Source organism: Ovis aries, chromosome 20 (assembly GCF_016772045.2).
Source record: "Ovis aries strain OAR_USU_Benz2616 breed Rambouillet chromosome 20, ARS-UI_Ramb_v3.0, whole genome shotgun sequence".
Taxonomy (NCBI): domain Eukaryota; kingdom Metazoa; phylum Chordata; class Mammalia; order Artiodactyla; family Bovidae; genus Ovis; species Ovis aries.
The window spans coordinates 27,527,961-27,545,913 of record NC_056073.1 but is presented as its reverse complement, the minus strand read 5'-3'; the positions used below and the strand labels follow the sequence as shown (position 1 = coordinate 27,545,913).

The following is a 17,953-nucleotide window of genomic DNA, read 5'->3' as shown; positions in this document are numbered from 1 at the left end:
ACATGCTGTATTCAAACTCTGCACTGGAATTCAAATTCCAGAGCTTATGTCCTCACTGGGACCAGAGGAGGAGGGAACTGGAAGAAATGACCCAAATATGGGCCACTTCACCTCAGCCTCTTTTGCTTCTGGAGTGACTGGGTCTCTGCTGGAATGAAAAGTAGCCTGAGACCCAGAACCTGAACAGAACGCTTTAGAGAGAGGAATCATACGCCCTCTTCTCCTCACCCCTACCCCTGACGGCTAACCTATCAAACAACACTTTTTGCTACCACCCAACCCAGACAACATTGTGGCAGCCAATGAACCAAAGCTCATTCTTCCTTTTCTCCAAGAATGAAATCTAGGAGTCCAGCTGCTTGCCTATCAAGGGGGATGTACAGCAAGGCCTAAAGCACCCTGACTCACAGAAGAGCTGACCTCTGCTGAATTGCGCCTGATATCATAAGATAGCCCAGACCATGCACTGGGTCTCCTTGGCTCCATCCCAAACCAGGGCAAGTGGGGCTCAGGAGGCTGGGTGTGTGCCCTCCCATTTGAATCTAGTAGACCCTTAGTGTTAAAGCTCTATAATGAGACTTAAAACTGCACTTACAGGGCTCTTCTGCTCAGATCATAAATGTGCACCCCACTTGTTTGCCAGTAATTAACACTACTCATACACATTTAATTAACATTTTCACAAGCATCAAGTCTTAGCTAAGTATCACCACCAACAGGAAGTTCTAGAATTATACCGTATGAGCCCTAAGGATTTGGAGAACATTATACACCCATCTTAATCCAAAAAGTTGGGTACCTGATTAATGAGGTCTTGATCATGGCCAGGCTGTATATTTAGGTCAGGCCTGTTTGTGCAGCTTTATATGCTCAGTGCTTAGCATAAGTCTAAACACACAGTTGGACCTCAATAAATATTTGTTGAATTTGAATAAATCCTGTTAAAAAAATCTCACTTGGAGACATCAGCTGTGACATCTCTTACTGCTGCTTCTCCCAGAAGTTCCTGGTATAACCCAGGACTGACAGCAGGGGGCGCACAGGGGTTGTTCCAACACCAGAGGGACCAGCACAAACTCCCAAAGGGGATTGGATTTTGACCAGGCCTCAGAAGCCTGAAGTGACCTCCCCTCCTCATGCTGATGACACAGTTCCTAAGGTAAAAGTGGGAGAGTGAGCAGAGGGAGCGGTTTGGGGCCTCAGAACCCACTGAATTAACTCCTAAGAGAACTCTTCTTTTGCAAAGAGAATCCACGAAAAGAGAAGGGAGAAGAGCAGCCAGCCTCCCACAGCTGTCAGCCTGAGACAGCTGCTCTCACCTCAGTCCATCTAGGGAAGGGGCTACAAAGCAGACAATCTTTATTCACAACTGGGGCGGCAGACGGGAGAGACCCCCGGGTCAGTCCAAAAGCAAAGATATTGGGGAGGTGGGGAGATGGAGTAGGGCAGGGACTCAGCACTCGTCCTCGCCCAGCAGGGCATAAGGGTTTCGGGCGGCCAGGCTGGACCCTGGAGCCGAGGTTGGGGTGTCCTCATCCCCTTCCCCCTCCTCATCCGCATCCCGGTCCTCCTCTCCCTCCTCCTCACAGGAGCTGCTCAGCTCTTCCTCTTCCTCCTCCTCCTCGTCACCCGCTGGCCCCACCCTGCCCTGCAAAACCACCAGCTCCATGGTCTCTGGATGGGACTCCCAGGTGCCTGGGGAACCAAAACAGAAAAAGAATGGGGGAGAGTTTTGAGCAAGAAACTAACACCAGGCAAAGATGGGGAAGAGGCAAAGACTAAGAATAACAACCATTTTTATAGCTGCTGGCATTCATTTGTTCACTCATTCATTCACCCTCTCCTGTGCTGGGCACAGAACAGAAGCTTTGCACACATTAACTCCCATCTTGACCACCTCCTTGCCAGGGGCAACTAAGCACTCTCGTTTTGTAGATCGGAAAGTCATCTCAGACTTGCTTAGCCACACAGAGCTGGCCGATGGGGGCAGAATCCAAATCCTCACACAGTGTGGCCACAAAGCCCACACCCTTCTGCCTCTCCTACAGCAGGGGCTGGGGAGGATCACCAGCTGACTGACCTTTCTGCTCATTGTAGCCCGGGGGATGAAAACACAGGCTGAGGCGGCCATCCAGTGCCAGCCGCAGGAGGCTGTTGGCTGCTCTGTACACATCGTTTCGGGCGGCCTTTGCTGTCTTGTAACCACGTTTCTCTGCCCAGGCTGGAGGGAGAGAAGGATGGGGATGGAAGAGCATCAACTCGGCCCAGTCACCATCATCCCACACCCCTAATACAGTCCTTCCAGTTTCTCCCAGAATATTCCAGACCCAAGATCTTGCTGGCCCTGAGACAGGGTCTGTAGGTGACCAGCCAGCTGCCCCATCAGGATGGCAGGACCTCTGAGGAAGGACAGACAGGAAGCAGGGCCAGGGGAGGAAAGCCAGGCACGTGGAGCCCACCTTCACAGATGTCCCAGGCACACCAGGGGTGCTCTGCAGAGGGGTCCTCAGCCTCTGGGTGGCGCAGATGGAGCAGAGCCTGCACGGGGATGCGGGAGGCCAGGTAGCCCACAGCGGTGTACGGCTCCTGGATCTGGGCGATAGGGTAGATCCCCGCCAGGACCTGAGGGGAAGTAAGAGCACTCAGTACCTGCCTCTATCTCTTGCCTTCTCCCCACTGCTGGCCCTCTGCCCTCGTACCTGCAACTGCCTGGGCAGAAGTGAGGGGAATATGAGGCCGGGACAGTCACAGAGCTTCACGGAGGGAGTGAGAAAGTAGGTCTGAAAGTATCGCGTGTGGCCCGGAGTTCTAGAGACACTCACAACCTTCCGGCCTACCAGCCCGTTGATCAGCGAGGACTTGCCCACATTGGGGAAACCTAAGGAAGACAAGGAAAATTAACACTGACAGATCCTTACTCTGTGACAGGTAGGACACGGTGCTGTAGCTATAGATGAACCGGCAACTAAGGTGCAGAAAGAAAGGACAGATGTGGTATAACGTCAAAAGTTACAAACCAGGCTCTGGCCTCCCAGTGCCAGGATCTCCCAGAGGTTTCCTCCACCCCTTCTGTGGTCTTACCCTGGGCCTGTCACTTCACACCTTCCAAATCCCACCTACAAGCACCTCTCTCTCTGCCCAACACCTCATTTTTCCAGCTCACTTATTCTGGATCCTCTATTCCAATGAGCCTCTGACCCTGACCAACATGGGCTCATGCCCTCACCTCCCTTCTTACTCAACTTAGATTCCACGGTCCAGCGCGACAGCCAGTCCCTTTCAAGGAGCTTCAACTCCCTGGCCCTGCCTCTCCCCTTCTTCTTAGTCATATGGCAAAACTCCAGCCTTGTAAATGCAACTCTGCCCAGTCAGCAGCTGACTGAGGCCAGGCAAAAATGCACCCTGGTGCTGACTGTGCTCTCTTTACAACACACTCACGCACAGCCGGTCCTTGCTATCCACAGGTACCAAACTCCAGGGAGGCTCATGTCCCTTATATAAAATGAAACAGTACAGTTAGCCCTCCATAGCCATGGGCTCCTTGATTATACCTCCTCTCGAAAGGGGCTGGGGAGACAACTCTCCTTTGACAACTCCAGTTTTCTCTCCCCTTTACAGTAAAACTCTCTAAGACTTGTCTATTTTTTGTCACCACCTCTTCACACCATCTTCTTTGTGACCATAAATTATAACACACACAAAAAACATGTAAAACATAAACATGCCTGATGAACCCCCACATCACCCACCCCTGAGCACAGAATGACTCACTTCCTCAGAGGCCCCATCCCTTCCTTCTCGATCATAACCCTCTCCCTGTGCTCATGGGAGCCTGATCCTGAGGGGCACTGAATTCTGCCGCTTCACTTTCCTTTCAGTTCCATGGCCTGTGAATCCTGAACAGTTGGTGCAGTTCAATTCTATAGCTTTGGAGCCTTACACAAATGGGACTGTACAGTATGGATGCTGATGTGTCTAGCCCTTTCTCATACAACATTACTATGTCATTCCCCATCCTCTCGTCCGCCACCCTAATCTGGCTTTCTCTTCTCCACCCACTGAAACCACTGATCTCCATGTTGCCCAACTTGCTGAGCAAGTCTCTGTTCTTACCGCTCTTGACCTGTCAGCGACAGTCAACACGACTGAGCCCTCTTCTCCTCTCCAAACTTTCTTCATTGCCTGTTGGAACACTCTTGATTTCATTCTCCTTTGCCCAGCCTCTAAACACTAGCCTAGTCTCTTCTCCATCTGTCTCCTCTCCCACATCTCATCCCATCTCATGGCTTTAATCACCATTTATGTCCACTACTGGCTTCCCAAGTTTAAATCTCATTCAAATTCAAATCTCCAGCTCTCTCCTCTAAGCTCTTGGCCCACTGCCTAGTCGACGTCTCCACCTGGGATATTTAAAAAGACTCTCAAACTTAATCTGATTCCCTTCCCCAATCCCTCCAAATCTGCTCCTCTCCCAGTCTTCCTACTTCAGTGTTCCCGCTGCTCAGTATAAAACTTTGTAAGTCCTTCTTTATTCTTTGCTTTCTTTTATGCAACCCAAGTGCAACTCCTCAGCAATCTTGTGTTTTCTACCTTCAAAATAGATCCTGACCTGTCTCCCCACCTCTGCCTCTGTTCTGAGCAAGTCTCATTTCTCCCCTAGACTGGGACTGCCTCTGACCACTCTCTGCTTTGTCTTGCCCATCCCTACCATTTACATTCCTTCATCCCCCACTGAGAGCAGAGACAAAGCTCTTAATTAAAAGAAGATTCTCTTTACAACAGACTGAAAGAATTAAGAAAGAACCTGACACTTGCTAAGCTCTTGCTATGATTTATGATGGACTGATTATTACAACTAAAAAACTTAATATGTAAGTTACATAACTGACCACAGCAAGCATCACATAATTCTTAAAATTATTATTATTACTATTATCACTATTTGTTAGACTTTTTAAAGCTCTCTCTATACTCTTCTCCCACTTCCTCCCATCCATTCTTTTAACTGAGCATCACTGTCCTCATTTTTCAAATCAGAGTCACTGAGACTGAGAGTTGGAAGATCTCTTGCTCGAGATCAATAAGCTAAGAAGGCAAACTTAACTCAGGTGTCCTGTGATCATTATGCCAATGGGAGACAGCCTCCTCTGGCCTCAGAGACCTTGGAGCCTAGAGGAACCTGACCACCTTCTCTGTTTCCCAAATACTGAAACCCTGTGCCTCCCAGGCAGCCGCTGCTTCCTTACCCACGCAGCCAATGGTCGCCACCCCGTCCTTGTAGCGCTCCCGCGCAGGGCCCGTCGGCTCCATCGCAGAGTCAGTCTGCTGCTCCACCAAGACGGCCGGCCCGTCCTCCTCCTCCTCCTCCTCCCCGGAGCCGCTACCCCAGGTGGCCCCGGCCACATCCCGGGCAATCTTCTCCCGCCAGCTGCTCAGGTCCACTGTGCAGGGAAGGAGAAAGAGGAAGTGGTTCTCCCCAGGGCCGCTGCCCATGATGATGGAGACCACGCTCTGCACAGCCGAGGTAAATGGCGCCCTCTGCATCTCGCAGAGCCAAGCTGCCTAACAGCAACCTCCCCAGCCTTCGCTTGACCCCACCCCGGAATCGGGGGCATTTCTGAGTTTCTAAAAAGCACCAGCAAGACTGAAGGCAGTCAGCCACAGGGGCTCCAGCCTCCCTGCTGCCTCTCTTGTCCTACCAAGTCAGGCAGCTTCCTCTCCTGGCCCTCCCTGTGGCCTCTTGCCTGAGTTGATACTAGAGGGAAGGTATGCAAAATGATTCGGGGCCCTGGGTAGCCCCCACTGGCCCCCATACCTCCCCTGGAAGGGGCACATACCTTTCCCCGCAGTGATGGCTTCACAGGCTCTCAGCAGCTGCTCTGGCCCCAGAGCCCGAGTCCATCCTCTTCCCCGCCTCCGACTCTTCTTCAAGACTGAGATCAAAGGGTGCAAAAGCATGAGCTCACCCCACGGGGCTCAGGTACCCCCTCTCTCCCACCACCCTCAGACCCCAGATCAGGTCCTCCCTTTTGTCCCCTGCCCCCCCTACATCCCCCACACTGCCCTCCTCACTGCCCACTCACCACTGCTAGGGTCCTGTGGGGTGCGGGGATCCCGAGGGAAAGAGGTGAAAAGAACAATGTGGAGCTGGGGATAGTGTTGATGGAAATAATGCTTCCAGGCAACCACGAGAGCTGGCGGGGCCAGATCCACCTTGTTCAGGACAAGCACCAGGGCCAGCCCAAGCTCTCCAGTCACGTACTCATAAAGTGCTGGTGGGAAATTCACAACCTGGAACAGGATATAAGAGGAGGGAGTGATGCAAGGTCAACCCAGAGTTCTCTGCCTACAGTGCCCTACTCACCAGGCACAGCTTGGAGAGAAGACCCTGGTGGTAGCAGATTCTGGGGCAACAAGGATAGATCAGCCAAACTGAACTAGGGAGACAAAGCAGCAGTGAGCATCACCTGTATGTCTGTCTCTGGGCATTCCCTGTGGGCCCAATTAGGGATGGTAAACAGCTAAAAACAAGGAAGCGGACCTAGCAATCAGGGATAAATGCTAGGATCACTCACAGGGATGAGGACTGGGATAGAAATTAGTATCTGTTTTTACACACACATCTGTCTGCATGTGTACACAAGCTTATGTGTTGGCATGCACGTGTGAGGTTTGCATTGAGCACATGTAGTTAAGTGAGTATGTGAATGCACACGTATGTCTCTGACTATGTAGAGGTGTATGTGTACATGTTAATGATCTCCAACCTAAATATCCACACAGACTTCAGACCTCCCTTTCTCCCCCTGGAGAACAACAGTGAAGCAGCACAGCCAGATCCCAGGAGAGCTGTCCAGCAGCATGTCTAGAGCCTTAACCACTACCCTAGCATCCCAAGTGAGGCTGAGTTCTGTAGTGACTCATATGGCAGGGAAGCCCACTTCACAGACTCCCCTGGAGCTCCACACTGAGACTTCCTATTAGCTCTGGTGTGCTAGGAAACAGGAACAGTTTTCCATCAAAGGATTAAAGAACAGGAGAGGCAGTTGGCCAGAGGAGGAGTGACAGGCTCTGACACTGATGAATAAAGACTGAGTTCCCAACTGCAGACTTCAGCAGGGTAGAGGAGACTGGAAAGGAAGGGATTACATCTATGTCTCCCAACTACTGCCTCTGCCCTTTACCCCACCAGAACCTCCCTCCCTCCTGCCCCTTGCCCACCCTCATCTCAGGACTCACTGGATGTCGGATATCAGTAATCAGCAGAACAATATCAGACATCTCTAACACTCGCCACAGCTGCCTCCATGTCTGAAAAGACAAAATCAGTGAAAGAGAACTTGAGCCCAGAGTCACTCTCCTGCCTGACTCAAACCAATCTGGCCATGGGTGACTATGCCCCACTCCTGTCCCCACTCTAGTCTCACCTCCAGATTGTGCTCAAAGTAGCTGAGTTTCTCAGAGGTGTAAGCCCCATGAATCTTCCCAAGATACTCCTGGAAGCTCCGTTCCTCCTGGCTCATCAGTTGTTCCTTAGACATCTCATAGCTCCAAGGAGGACGTCGGGGAAAGTCCAGGACTGAGTCATCAATAAAAAGTCCAAATAAGTTTTGGGATAGTTTCAAAACTCAAGGGTGCATTTCCCAGACCCCTTCTTCCTCCCAGTCGGCTCTTACTCTTCCAAACTCCTTTCCCCAGCCCACTGCCTGTCCCAAGCATCCAGGCGCTGAGCTTCTCACTCACCAGAGCCGGGCTGGTAGACCTCCCGGATGTCCAGCTCCAGCAGCTCAGCACTGACGGGCTGTAGCACTTGCTCCCGGGCAGCTCTCTTTCTCCTCTCCACTTCCTCCCGGCTGTCTCGCTCAAAATGCAGCCGGTATCTAACAGGGAAGGGACCACAGCATCCATCGCAATCCTTGGCCCACCACAAACTCTTCTCTCCAGACTTCAAGTCTCGCTTCTCAGCCAGCCCTCCCCCAAATCTCTTTCGTGCAACAACAGGCCTTCCCCTAAGTTTCGTCCAGAAACAGCCAAACTCTCTCCAGGCTCTGCGGAAGGGAAGATTGTAGCCCGCTCCACAAGCTTCCCTTGTGCCCTAGCGGCCCATGGAGAACCGTGGCATCCCAGCCCTCCCCCAATCTCGTTTCAAGCCTCCACCACCAGCAGCCTGCTTTCCCCCAACGCTCTGACTTCCGGGTAGGCGGGGAAACTTGGGCCAGAGCCCCCCGCCCATTCTCACCGATTTGGGTCATAGCCTCGCGGGCCCAGCCCTTGGGAAGGTTGCTGGTTGAGCCTGCGGATGTGATGGGTCACAGACTCCCCGTCCGAGGTGTCGGTCTGCTCCTCCCGCCGCTCTCGGCTCCCGCTGCGGCTGTTGGAACTGGATCGCAGCCCATCTTGAAGCCCTGCGGGGAGGAGCCGGTGACGCCAGTGCTGGCCAGTTCTCAGGGGCCAAAAGACCCCCTCCCCGGTCGGCCTGGCTCCTCCCCACACCACCGCACTTCTTTTGAGACCGGGCCCTCCCACCTACTCTGCCCAGGACCCTCCCGGATGTGCGTGGGGGGAGGCACTCCTCCTCCAGGGATCTGCGGGGATGGCGCCCCGTTGGAGCTGGAGGGATTCCCCTCCCCCAACTCTCCATCCTTCCCCACCCCTTCCAGATGTAGGGGGCTGCGGTGAGGGAATCCCCTCCGCGATCGCCCACGCGCGTCGGCACGCGGCCGCCACCCCCTCCCACGCCTCCCAGAGGTGAGGCGGGCACACCCCTCCTTCCAGATGTGCGGGAGTCCGAGCCCCGCCCCCTCCTCTGGCTCCTGCACTGACCTCTCTTCCGCTCCCGCTTGTCCTGCAACTGCTTTTTCTTCTGCTTCACGCTGAAAGGCTTCTTCCTCGGCATGGCCCGGACCAGTCACCTGGCCCGCCCTCCGCCGAGCTCCCGCCGCCTCAACTGACTCCCCCCGGGGCAGCCCCCGCCGCAAGGGCCCGGGACCCTGGAGGGGGCGGGGCTGAAGGTGACGTCAGCGGGCGGGCCCGGCCGCTGCGCCCGGGCGGCCCGGGTGGAAGACAACGGGGAAATACAGTCACTTCCCAGTGAGAGCGAGGCGAGAGGATGATGCAGGGTAGGCTACCCGCACGTGAGAGCCAGTGGCACGGAGAGGGCGCTGCGGCGGCGAGGAAGGAGGCGCGCGTGGGAGGATCGGGCTAACTTCGTCACGGACGCTACCAACTCGCCTTCAGAGGAGGGGGGACGCGTGTCATCACTACCTTGCGCGCCGGGGAGAAGCTACCACTCACCTGGAGGGGGCGGTGGAGCGGAGGGCGGGTCCTACCACCTGGGGAGAAAGGGGCGTGGACGCGCATAAGCTACTTTACCAATCCTCCAGCTGGGCCTTAGAGGAAAGGCGCGACTGCGCATCCCGGGAAGGAAGCAGAGTTACTGAACTACACTGGGGGCCGGGTCAGAGGTCTTGAAGGGTGGGTGGCGGTCTGGAGAGCCCTGGGCAGCGCCCTGCTGGGACCCAAATTCCTTGTGGGAATGATGATAAGGAGCAGGCTTACAGATCATAAATGCAAGCGCCGCCGAGGAGAGAAACCCAGGTGGGACAAGGATTTTGGGAGGGAGGTCATAGGGCACCAAGTTGTGCCTGCAGCTGTTACCATAGAAACCGGGGACCGGATATGGCGATCTCAAGATGCGACAGCCTTCTCTTATCAGGCCTTCTGGCCCGAGAGTCGACTCTATGGCAGGCTGTGAGGAGCAGCCGGTTGTGGATTTTCTTTCAGCGAGGGGAGGAGCGAGCAACTTTTTCAAAGCGTTTATAGCAACGCAGCAAAGGAAAGGTTTGAGATTGCTGCCCTGCCTGGCAGAGACTGCGGGAGGCGGCTGATGCGAGAAGAACCGCACAAAGATTCTCCGCAGCCTTCCGGAAGTGAAATGGCGGGAGCCTCAGCCTCAGTGTCCACCGCCCCCCCCGGAAGCGGAAACAGAATCCCAGCGTGCCCCTTCCTCACTGCCCTCCAAATCCCGCTGCAGCCATTGCCGCAACCACGATGCCGAAACGAAAGAAGCAGAATCAGCAGCAGCAACTGCAGCAGCAGCCCCCACTGCCAGAGCGGGATGAGACTGGAGACGAGGAGGATGGGAGCCCCATCGGTGAGGAGCCCCGGAGGGGTGCGCACATGCCTGTCAGCCTGTCGAGGCGAAGGGTTAGAGGCTGAAAATATGCGGGGGAGAGGGGTCTAACGGGAGGAAGGGCGCACGCGCTGGGGCGGGGGCCGGGGGGGGGGAGCCTGTGTGGGATGGAACACTAAATGAGTTCTCTTTCTTGAATCCTCAACTTCAAACTGGCCTCTAACCCTTTGTAAAGAAGGGAGAGGAGATAAAGAACTTATGTGCGCAGCCGCAAAACGTCAGAGGGAGAGGGGCCCTAGAGAAGTTGCAGATTGCGATGACTGGGATGACAGTTTGTGACCACACTTGCATGGGGAAGGTGGAAGTAGAGCTTTCTGTGAACTCCTTGCGGATAGGGTTAAAGGAGAGGTATCTGACTGGCCAGCAGTTAAAGAGAGGGATTGGTTTTATCTCAGGAGTCACTTGGGATCTATTGGATAGCAACAATGTAAGGGAGAGAGAAAGTTTGTAGGTATCGTTTTCTCATTATACGCCGTGACAGGGCTGAGTCTCCACTTTGCAAATCCTGAAAATGCTTTGGAAATAGATGGGCGTCAGAACCCATAACACTGTTGAGAATATACCTGGCTTTACTGGTTAGATTAAGAAATGAGTAGTAGAAGGAAAGCATATAAGAACAGGATCATCAGTTTTTTAGTCCATTCTGATGACCATATTTTCATGTCTACTCTTAGGACCACCCAGCCTTCTGGGCCCTCCCCCCATGGCCAATGGAAAGCCTGGTGACCCCAAGTCAGGTGAGAAGAAAGGGGCCCTGATCCTTTGATTAGGTCGTGAAAAGGGAGCAAGGGAGGGACTAAAACCCACAAGGGATGTAAAAAAAAGATCAAGAATTCGGTACTTAAATGAAAAACTCAATGCTGTAAAATGACAGTTCTTCCAAAATTGACCCATAGATCCATTGCATTCCCACTTATAATCCCTACAATGTTTTTGTAGAAATAAGCATTCTGCATTATTATATGGAAATGCAAAGGATCAGGGTGAGAAATTGCAAAGACAATTTTTTAAGGGGAAGGGCTTACTCTGAATATCAAGACTTATCTTAAAGCTGTAGCAGTTATGGCAGTGTGGTATTGGTCCAAAAAGAGACATATAAATTAACAGAATGGCATAAAGAGTCCAGTAACAGGCCCACACACATATGGTCATTTCATTCTTGAAGATGGGATTGAAATAGTGGCCTTTTCAGCAAATCATGGCAGGTTAATTGGATATTCATGGGTAAAGAAGTAATTTCAGAAAACAAATGTATTTCATGGTCTTAAAGTAGATTAGAGTTTTTAAACAGACAAGCAACACACTAAGCATAAAGGAAAAATAAACTGAATTACATTAGGAAATACGAACTTCTATTAATCAAATCACATCATTAAGTTAATAGGAAGCCATAGAGTAGAAGATACTTGCAACAAATATAACCAATAAAGAGTTAAAATTTTGAACATATAAAAAACTCTCTGACAATCTGTTAGAAAAGTGGGCAAAAGACTAGAACAGCCACCTAATAAAAACTGAGATCTAAATGGCCAAAAACATGAACAAGAACACAGCATCATTAGTCATCAGATAAGGGCAAGATAAAAGCATATAACTTGGAAACCAAACCCTTTGTGTACTGTTGATGGGATTGTAAAGTGGTGAAACCACAATGGAAAACAGTATGGAGATTCTTCAAAAAATTAAAATAGAACTACTATGTGATCCAGCAGTTCCACTTCTGGGTGTTTACCAAGAAGAGTGGAAAGCAGGATCTTGAAGAGGGAGTCACACCCCATGTTCATAGCAGCACTATGCACGGTAGACAAGATATGGAAGCCGCCAGATGCCCATCGATGGATGATGGGTAAACAGAGTGTGGTATGATCATGTAATGGAATGTGATTCTGCCCTCAAAAGAAGAAAGTCCTGTAGCAGGCCACAGCGCCGATGAACCTTGACGCTAAGCCAGTCACACAAAAAAATGCTGTATGGTTCCACTGATCTGAAGTATATAAAGTAACTAAATTCATACTAACAGAAAGTAGAATGGTACTTGCCAGAAGCTGGGGCGAGGAGAGGGAAAGAGTTGTTTAGAAGCTACTGAGTTTCAGTTTTGCAAGATGAAAAGTTCTGGAGATCTGTTTTCCAATAACAAGAAATTACTTAACACTACAGAGATACACACTTAAAGTACTAAAGTGGAAAGTTTTATGTTAGTTACAATCACAATTTCAAAACAAAACACTGCTTTTCACACCCACCAGAATGGCAAAGATGAAAAAGATTGTTACCAAGTGTTGTCAAGGAATAACAGCTTGTTTATGGTGGTAGTGGGAGTGTGAATAGGAACAACCCAAGTTTCGAATTTCTTAAACGTAAGCATACATATATTCAAGGATCCAATAATACCTCTACCACATATATACTCAACAAAAATGCATCCACGTGTGTACCGAAGACTTATATAAAAATGTTCATAGCAGCATTTTTTTTGTTATATCCCCACACTATAACAAAAATGTGGAATCTAGTAGCATGTCCACCATCAGTAGAATGGCTAAATCAGTTGTGTGTACATGTAGTGGAATACCACACTGCAGAGAAAATGAAGGAACTCCTGCTACGAGCAACCTGGATGAAGGTCATAAACACTATGTTGAATCAAAGGATCCAGACAGAAAAGAATGCAGACTGTATGATTTCCTGTACCGCAGAGTTCAAAAGCTAACCTATGGTGATAGAAGTCAAGACAGCTGTTACTTTGGGGGAGGAGGGTGGGGTAGTAGGGGAGGAGGGACACAAGAAGGTGGGGCTTCTGAAAGGCTAATAAGGCTCTGTCCCTTCTCTAGCCTATCTTAGTGGGAACACAGGTGTGCTTACCTTGGTAATAGTTGAGTTAAGGACTTAAAATTGTGTATTTCTGGTGTATATATTGTACTTCAATAAAATGTTTTTAAAACAAAATCAGGGTTGCATTATCTGTATTAAGCTGGCCATTGATGATCTTCCCGTGTCTCTCTCTGTCTCTGTCTGTCTCTTCAGCTTTTCACAGAGGTCCTCCGGGATCAAGGGGACCAATGATCCCACCACTGCTGAGTCTCCCACCTCCTCCCCGGGGCAGAGGCCCAATTCGGGGAGGCCTAGGCCCCAGGTCTGGCCCATATGGTCGTGGTTGGTGGGGGGTCAATGCCGAGCCTCCTTTCCCTGGACCAGGCCACGGGGGTCCTTCCAGGGGAGGCTTTCACAAAGAACAGAGAAATCCTCGAAGGCTCAAAAGCTGGTCTCTTATCAAGAATACCTGCCCACCCAAGGATGGACCCCAGGTTATGGAAGGTGAGGTCCATTTTTTTATGCCTGCACACATTTAATACCCATCACTCCCAGAGCGACCTCATGCCTAGAATACCCATGGCTCTTGTGCTTTGGGTTGTCCTTTGTCCTTTTGGAGTAGGAGTAGCCCTGAATGTTTTTTCTCCCTCGAGAAAGTCTGTCATTCCATAATACCTGGAAATGGTAGCAAGTAGGAAATCTGACCTTCTCTCTCTCTGCTTTTTGTTAGATTTGTTTGTTCTTACATTTTAAACTGCCCGATTTTTGCTTGTTCACAGACAAATCTGACCGCCCCGTCTGCCGACACTTCGCCAAAAAGGGCCACTGTCGATACGAGGACCTCTGTGCCTTCTACCACCCGGGCGTCAACGGGCCCCCGCTGTGAGGCCGCCTCCCCACCCAGACTGGAAGGGGCCCCCGGCCTGGCGGCCACGTTCTCCCCTGCGGCCCTGTGCTGGCCACCGTGAGGCTGTTCCTCGCGCCACCCCCAGTCAGTGACGCCCACCCCCCTCACCGCCCCCTCCCACTGGGGGCCCAGAGTTGTGTTCCATGACTGGTGTGCGGTGTGCACTCTTCTGATCCAGCCTCCAGAGACATCTCCAGGACCGTCCCTGCTCCATTCAGCTGCCTCCTGGGTCCTCCTCCCCCTCGCCGGCTGACTGCGGAACAGGAAACCTCTTTGGTGCTGTTTCTTGTGCATCTGTCCACCCAGCCCCCGGTATCGCCCTGGATTCCTGAGAGCCCTGGAGCAGTTTCCTACCATCCCCTCCTCGCTGCTTGTTTTTAAGTCCTTTTCGTGTGACACCCCTGCCCCAGCGTGGTCGGCGGCCCTGTGACGCCCGTCCGGTTGGCTGACCTGGGGTCAAGTGTGGATGACTGGTGCAGAGTCACTTCCCGAGAGGCCACACTCCCCGCTCTTGGATCTGGTAGTTCCTGCGTCAGTAGCATGATCCCCACCGCTGTGGTCTGTGCTCACTGTGCTTTGTGAAACTCTGCATCCCCCTGCCCCTCACCCCCATAGCCTTTCTCAGTGTCCGTGGCATTTTCGTGACCTCCCAACACTAGAGTAAGTTTTTCTGCCAAAATGTGTGGGGCCGTTGGTGCCGCCTAGACTTTCCCCACCCCCCGACGAGGAAGAACTGTGAAACTCCACAAGACCGCCTCCCTGGTCGTCTCATCCTCCCCATGTCGGTTCCTCGGGATTGACACAGGCCCGAGAGATGTCATCTGAAGGCTCAGATGGGCCTCTCCTCTCTCCAGCCCATCTTAGACTGCATCATCGTGAGGCCACCAGCCGTTTCATTTGAATTCTGTGAATCTCCACCTGGCCAGTGGGTGGAACTCGGACAGTACTGTCGCCCTCTTCCAGCCTTCTTCCCCTGCATCCCTGGCACTGGTTGTTTTCTGTGAAAACGGCAGTGAACAGGTTCAGTTTTGAACTGGCCCTGAGGAAATGGGTCAGGAGTTGTGTGGGCAAGAGGGAGGGATGAGAGCTGTTGGAGAACTGAGAATGAATTTTTTTTTTTACATTTTTTTATATTAGTAATAAATGCAGTGGAAACAAGCATTTTCTTTAATCCCTGTGTTGCGGCCATCTCTTGAAGTGCAGAGGAGGCTGGGAGTCAGTGTATGCTTCACTTAGAATGTTGACATGTTTTTCCCAGTCTGAAGAAACCAGCGGGGCCCCTTACCCTGTGGAGATCAACCGGACCAGCTGCATTATATTCAAGGGCTAAGTTTTGTTGGAGAAAGGAACGACCTGTCCATGGAGTCATTTTTAAACATTTTACCTGTGTTTATGGTTATAGAGTGGAGGTGGCAAAGCAGTCTTTGAGCAAATACTGGTAGAGTGCCTGTGGGCCAGGCAGCATACAAGACACTATAGCAATAACAGAGAGCCAAAATCAATGAACTTAAAATCTACAAGAGGAGACATGTTCGTCAAGTCACAAATATGTGTAATGTACCTGTCTAAAGTGCTGTGAAGAAGCGAGACATGGGGGAATACGTAATAACGATTCTGGGGAGGTGACAGCTGAGACAAGCTTTGAGGACAAGCAGAAGGCGAGGTGGGAAAGCAGAATCTGGGCAGAGGTGTTGCTAAGAGGAGATGGGAAGAGTAGAAAGTCAAGGAGAAGGAAGGGGAGCTAGCACTCAGGGCCATCCAGGATATGAGGATGTGGGTCATAAGACAGAAGCCTCTGAAGAGCCTGTGATACCTGCCTTTTTAGGCAGGTGAGTATCATAGATTGGTTTTACAAAAAGATCACCTTTGTATGGAGCTGGCCAGCTTGGAAATGGCATTAGCAAGTTGAGTAGTCTGAGCGAGTTGTTGGTATGGACTTGGGTAGCGGAATGGAAGAGAAGTGGACATTTGGAAATAGATCAAAATGAAAGTATTTTAGATTTCTGAGGGTTGTTGGCTTGCATAACCAAGTGCTGTTTGAAAAGACAGTGGAAGAAACAGGTCAAAGGCCACCAACTTGCTTTTGGAATGGTCAAATCTGAGCTGCTTTTTAAGACATCCAAGGAGGGAGACAAAATAAGTAGTTGGATATACAGGTTCGGTACTCAGATTAAAACTAGAGACATTAAGTTATATGCATATAGGTAGTGGTTGAAGCTATGAGCATCAGTACACTTGTTCACTTTGTAAATATTAAGCACCTGTGATGGCCCAGTGTATCAGTTTTAAGTTCAGTTGTAACAGAAACCAAAATTAATCTTAAAGCAAGATTGGAGTTTATTTTTCTCACAAATCAAGGGACAGTGCAAAGCATGTATGACAGTCATGCCACCAGGCCCTCGGGCATTCATTCAGAACCCTTGCTCCCCCCACTTCTCAACCCCATGGTTCTTGGGGCCAAATCCTCCTATTCACAGTCTGAAATGAAGCTCTAGCTCACTTATCCATGTTCCAAGCCTCAGGATGGAGGAAAGGCAGAGGAAATTACCTCCAAGCTAACATTCAGCTCTCTAACTTTTATGTCATTGGCTATAAGTCAGTATGTCCTGTGGCCTATAATACTCAGCTCCAGCGAGGCTTGAAGAGTACTCTATCCAGGCAGCCATGTACTAACCAGCAAACTCTTGGCCCTTCAGCAGGTGAAAACATTAGGGAAGGGCAAACATCCTCTGCCAGCCCTCCCTGCTAGAGTTAGGGTGAGAGATAGAGAATGGGACAGTAAAAGTGTCAGTGTCCTCCAGCCAAGGACCAAACAGCAACCACCTCTAGTTAAACAGTTGGGTTTTGTCACCTGCAGAGATCTTATAAAAGAATTAAAAATGACAGGATGAGGGTTTGTGTTAGGTGATTCAGGGGAAGATTCAAGGAAGAGGGGGATCTAGATTGAGTGCTCCCAGGAAGTGGGGACAACTCTATGATTGCACATCTTAGTACCATTTAATACCGTTGTCTTTAGGGTATAGGGAGCACTGGTTCCAGGACCCCTTTATGTGCCAACATCCAAGGATGCTCAAGTCTCTTGGGTAAAATGGTATAATATCTGTGTGAAACCTGCACACATCCTCTCCTATACTTTGTCATCTCTGGATGAGATAATACTGAAAATGTAAATGTCATGTAGATAGTTATAAATTCAATGTAAATGCTATGTGAATAGTTACAAATGTGCAGCAAATTTAGTTTTGCTTTTTGGCACTTTCTGGAGTTAATCTTCTCCCCTAATATTTTAATTCTAGGTTGCTTGAATCTGAATATGTGGAACCTGCAGATACAAAGCCTCCTCTTGAGGGGAGAGCTGAAATATGGCTGAAGCTGTAATTGGGGGAAAAAAAAAAAAAGGCAGCCACTCCTCATTTTAGCTGAGAGGTACTTGTTCAGAATTTATGGTTTGCACAGTTACCTTGTTTTTGTCTTCGATTAGAAAAGATGATAGTCTTTATCTTACTTCATCACAGTCACAGGTTGGCCTTGCCTGACTTGGATGTTCTGTGAGGTTATGACCAGTGCGAGAGCACCATGGCCTAGATATGAGGACCAGACCAGCTGCTAGCAACACCAAGGGCTACCTGCCAGGGTCAGGTCAGTTTCCAGTTGTCAGGCACTGTTTTTCTCAAAAACAAACAAATGAGTAATTACAGGTTGTGGTTAATGATATAAAGAATATAAATGGGGCACTCTATAGAGACTAATGGTTGGGAGCCAGTGGTGGTTAGGATAGACCTTACTGAGGAATCTGCAGCTGAGATCACCTGAAGGAGAGTGTCAGATGGGGAGAGCAGAGGGCCCAGGACTTAGCCTAGAGGACAGCTGGCATTCAATGGCCAGGAGAAGAAGGACAAGAATGACCTGACCAGGAGGAGGGATGGTCAGAGAGGCGGGGTGAGAGCTTAGAATGTGTCGTTGTCTGGTTGCTAGCCCTGCGCCAGGTACCATGCTAAGTTCCCGATACGTATTGTCTTATTTAAGCCTCACGTTCATCTAAT

General features: G+C 50.6%; 2 protein-coding genes across 3 annotated transcripts; one reads left to right on the top strand and one right to left on the bottom strand.

Annotated features, from left to right (window-relative positions):
- Nucleotides 1–1,342: 1,342 nt before the first annotated feature.
- Nucleotides 1,343–8,949, bottom strand: GNL1 (G protein nucleolar 1 (putative)). Its single transcript, XM_027958866.3, has 12 exons — nucleotides 8,824–8,949; nucleotides 8,240–8,405; nucleotides 7,744–7,880; nucleotides 7,428–7,579; nucleotides 7,240–7,311; nucleotides 6,084–6,291; nucleotides 5,838–5,933; nucleotides 5,247–5,441; nucleotides 2,700–2,878; nucleotides 2,460–2,622; nucleotides 2,081–2,221; nucleotides 1,343–1,695 (listed from the first exon to the last, which is right to left on the bottom strand). Exons 1-12 carry the CDS (start codon nucleotides 8,894–8,896, stop codon nucleotides 1,454–1,456), a joined length of 1,824 nt encoding a protein of 607 aa, XP_027814667.1. The 5' UTR covers nucleotides 8,897–8,949; the 3' UTR covers nucleotides 1,343–1,453.
- A 1,060-nt stretch (nucleotides 8,950–10,009) lies between these two features.
- On the top strand, nucleotides 10,010–15,068 carry PRR3 (proline rich 3). Of its 2 annotated transcripts, XM_004019275.5 has the most exons (4): nucleotides 10,010–10,153; nucleotides 10,867–10,929; nucleotides 13,217–13,507; nucleotides 13,783–15,068. In XM_004019275.5, the coding sequence occupies exons 1-4, from the start codon at nucleotides 10,051–10,053 to the stop codon at nucleotides 13,887–13,889; spliced, it is 564 nt and encodes a 187-aa protein (XP_004019324.2). In that variant the 5' UTR covers nucleotides 10,010–10,050; the 3' UTR covers nucleotides 13,890–15,068. The 2 variants fall into 2 exon arrangements, with proteins under 2 accessions (XP_004019324.2, XP_011956364.2); XM_012100974.5 differs by lacking the exon at nucleotides 10,867–10,929.
- The last annotated feature ends 2,885 nt before the right edge of the window (nucleotides 15,069–17,953 follow it).

Bases quoted from the DNA above. Each gene is read 5' to 3' on its own strand.
- GNL1 (XM_027958866.3), bottom strand. From the start codon at position 8,896: ATGCCGAGGAAGAAGCCTTTCAGCGTGAAGCAGAAGAAAAAGCAGTTG. The intron at 7,881-8,239 runs GTGAGAATGGGC...CTTCCCTGTTAG, and splicing joins CGAGGCTATGACCCAAATCG to ATACCGGCTGCATTTTGAGC. The intron at 5,442-5,837 runs GTATGTGCCCCT...TTCCCTGCACAG, and splicing joins AGCCATCACTGCGGGGAAAG to TGGACCTGAGCAGCTGGCGG.
- PRR3 (XM_004019275.5), top strand. From the start codon at position 10,051: ATGCCGAAACGAAAGAAGCAGAATCAGCAGCAGCAACTGCAGCAGCAG. The intron at 10,154-10,866 runs GTGAGGAGCCCC...GTCTACTCTTAG, and splicing joins GGAGGATGGGAGCCCCATCG to GACCACCCAGCCTTCTGGGC. The intron at 10,930-13,216 runs GTGAGAAGAAAG...CTGTCTCTTCAG, and splicing joins GCCTGGTGACCCCAAGTCAG to CTTTTCACAGAGGTCCTCCG.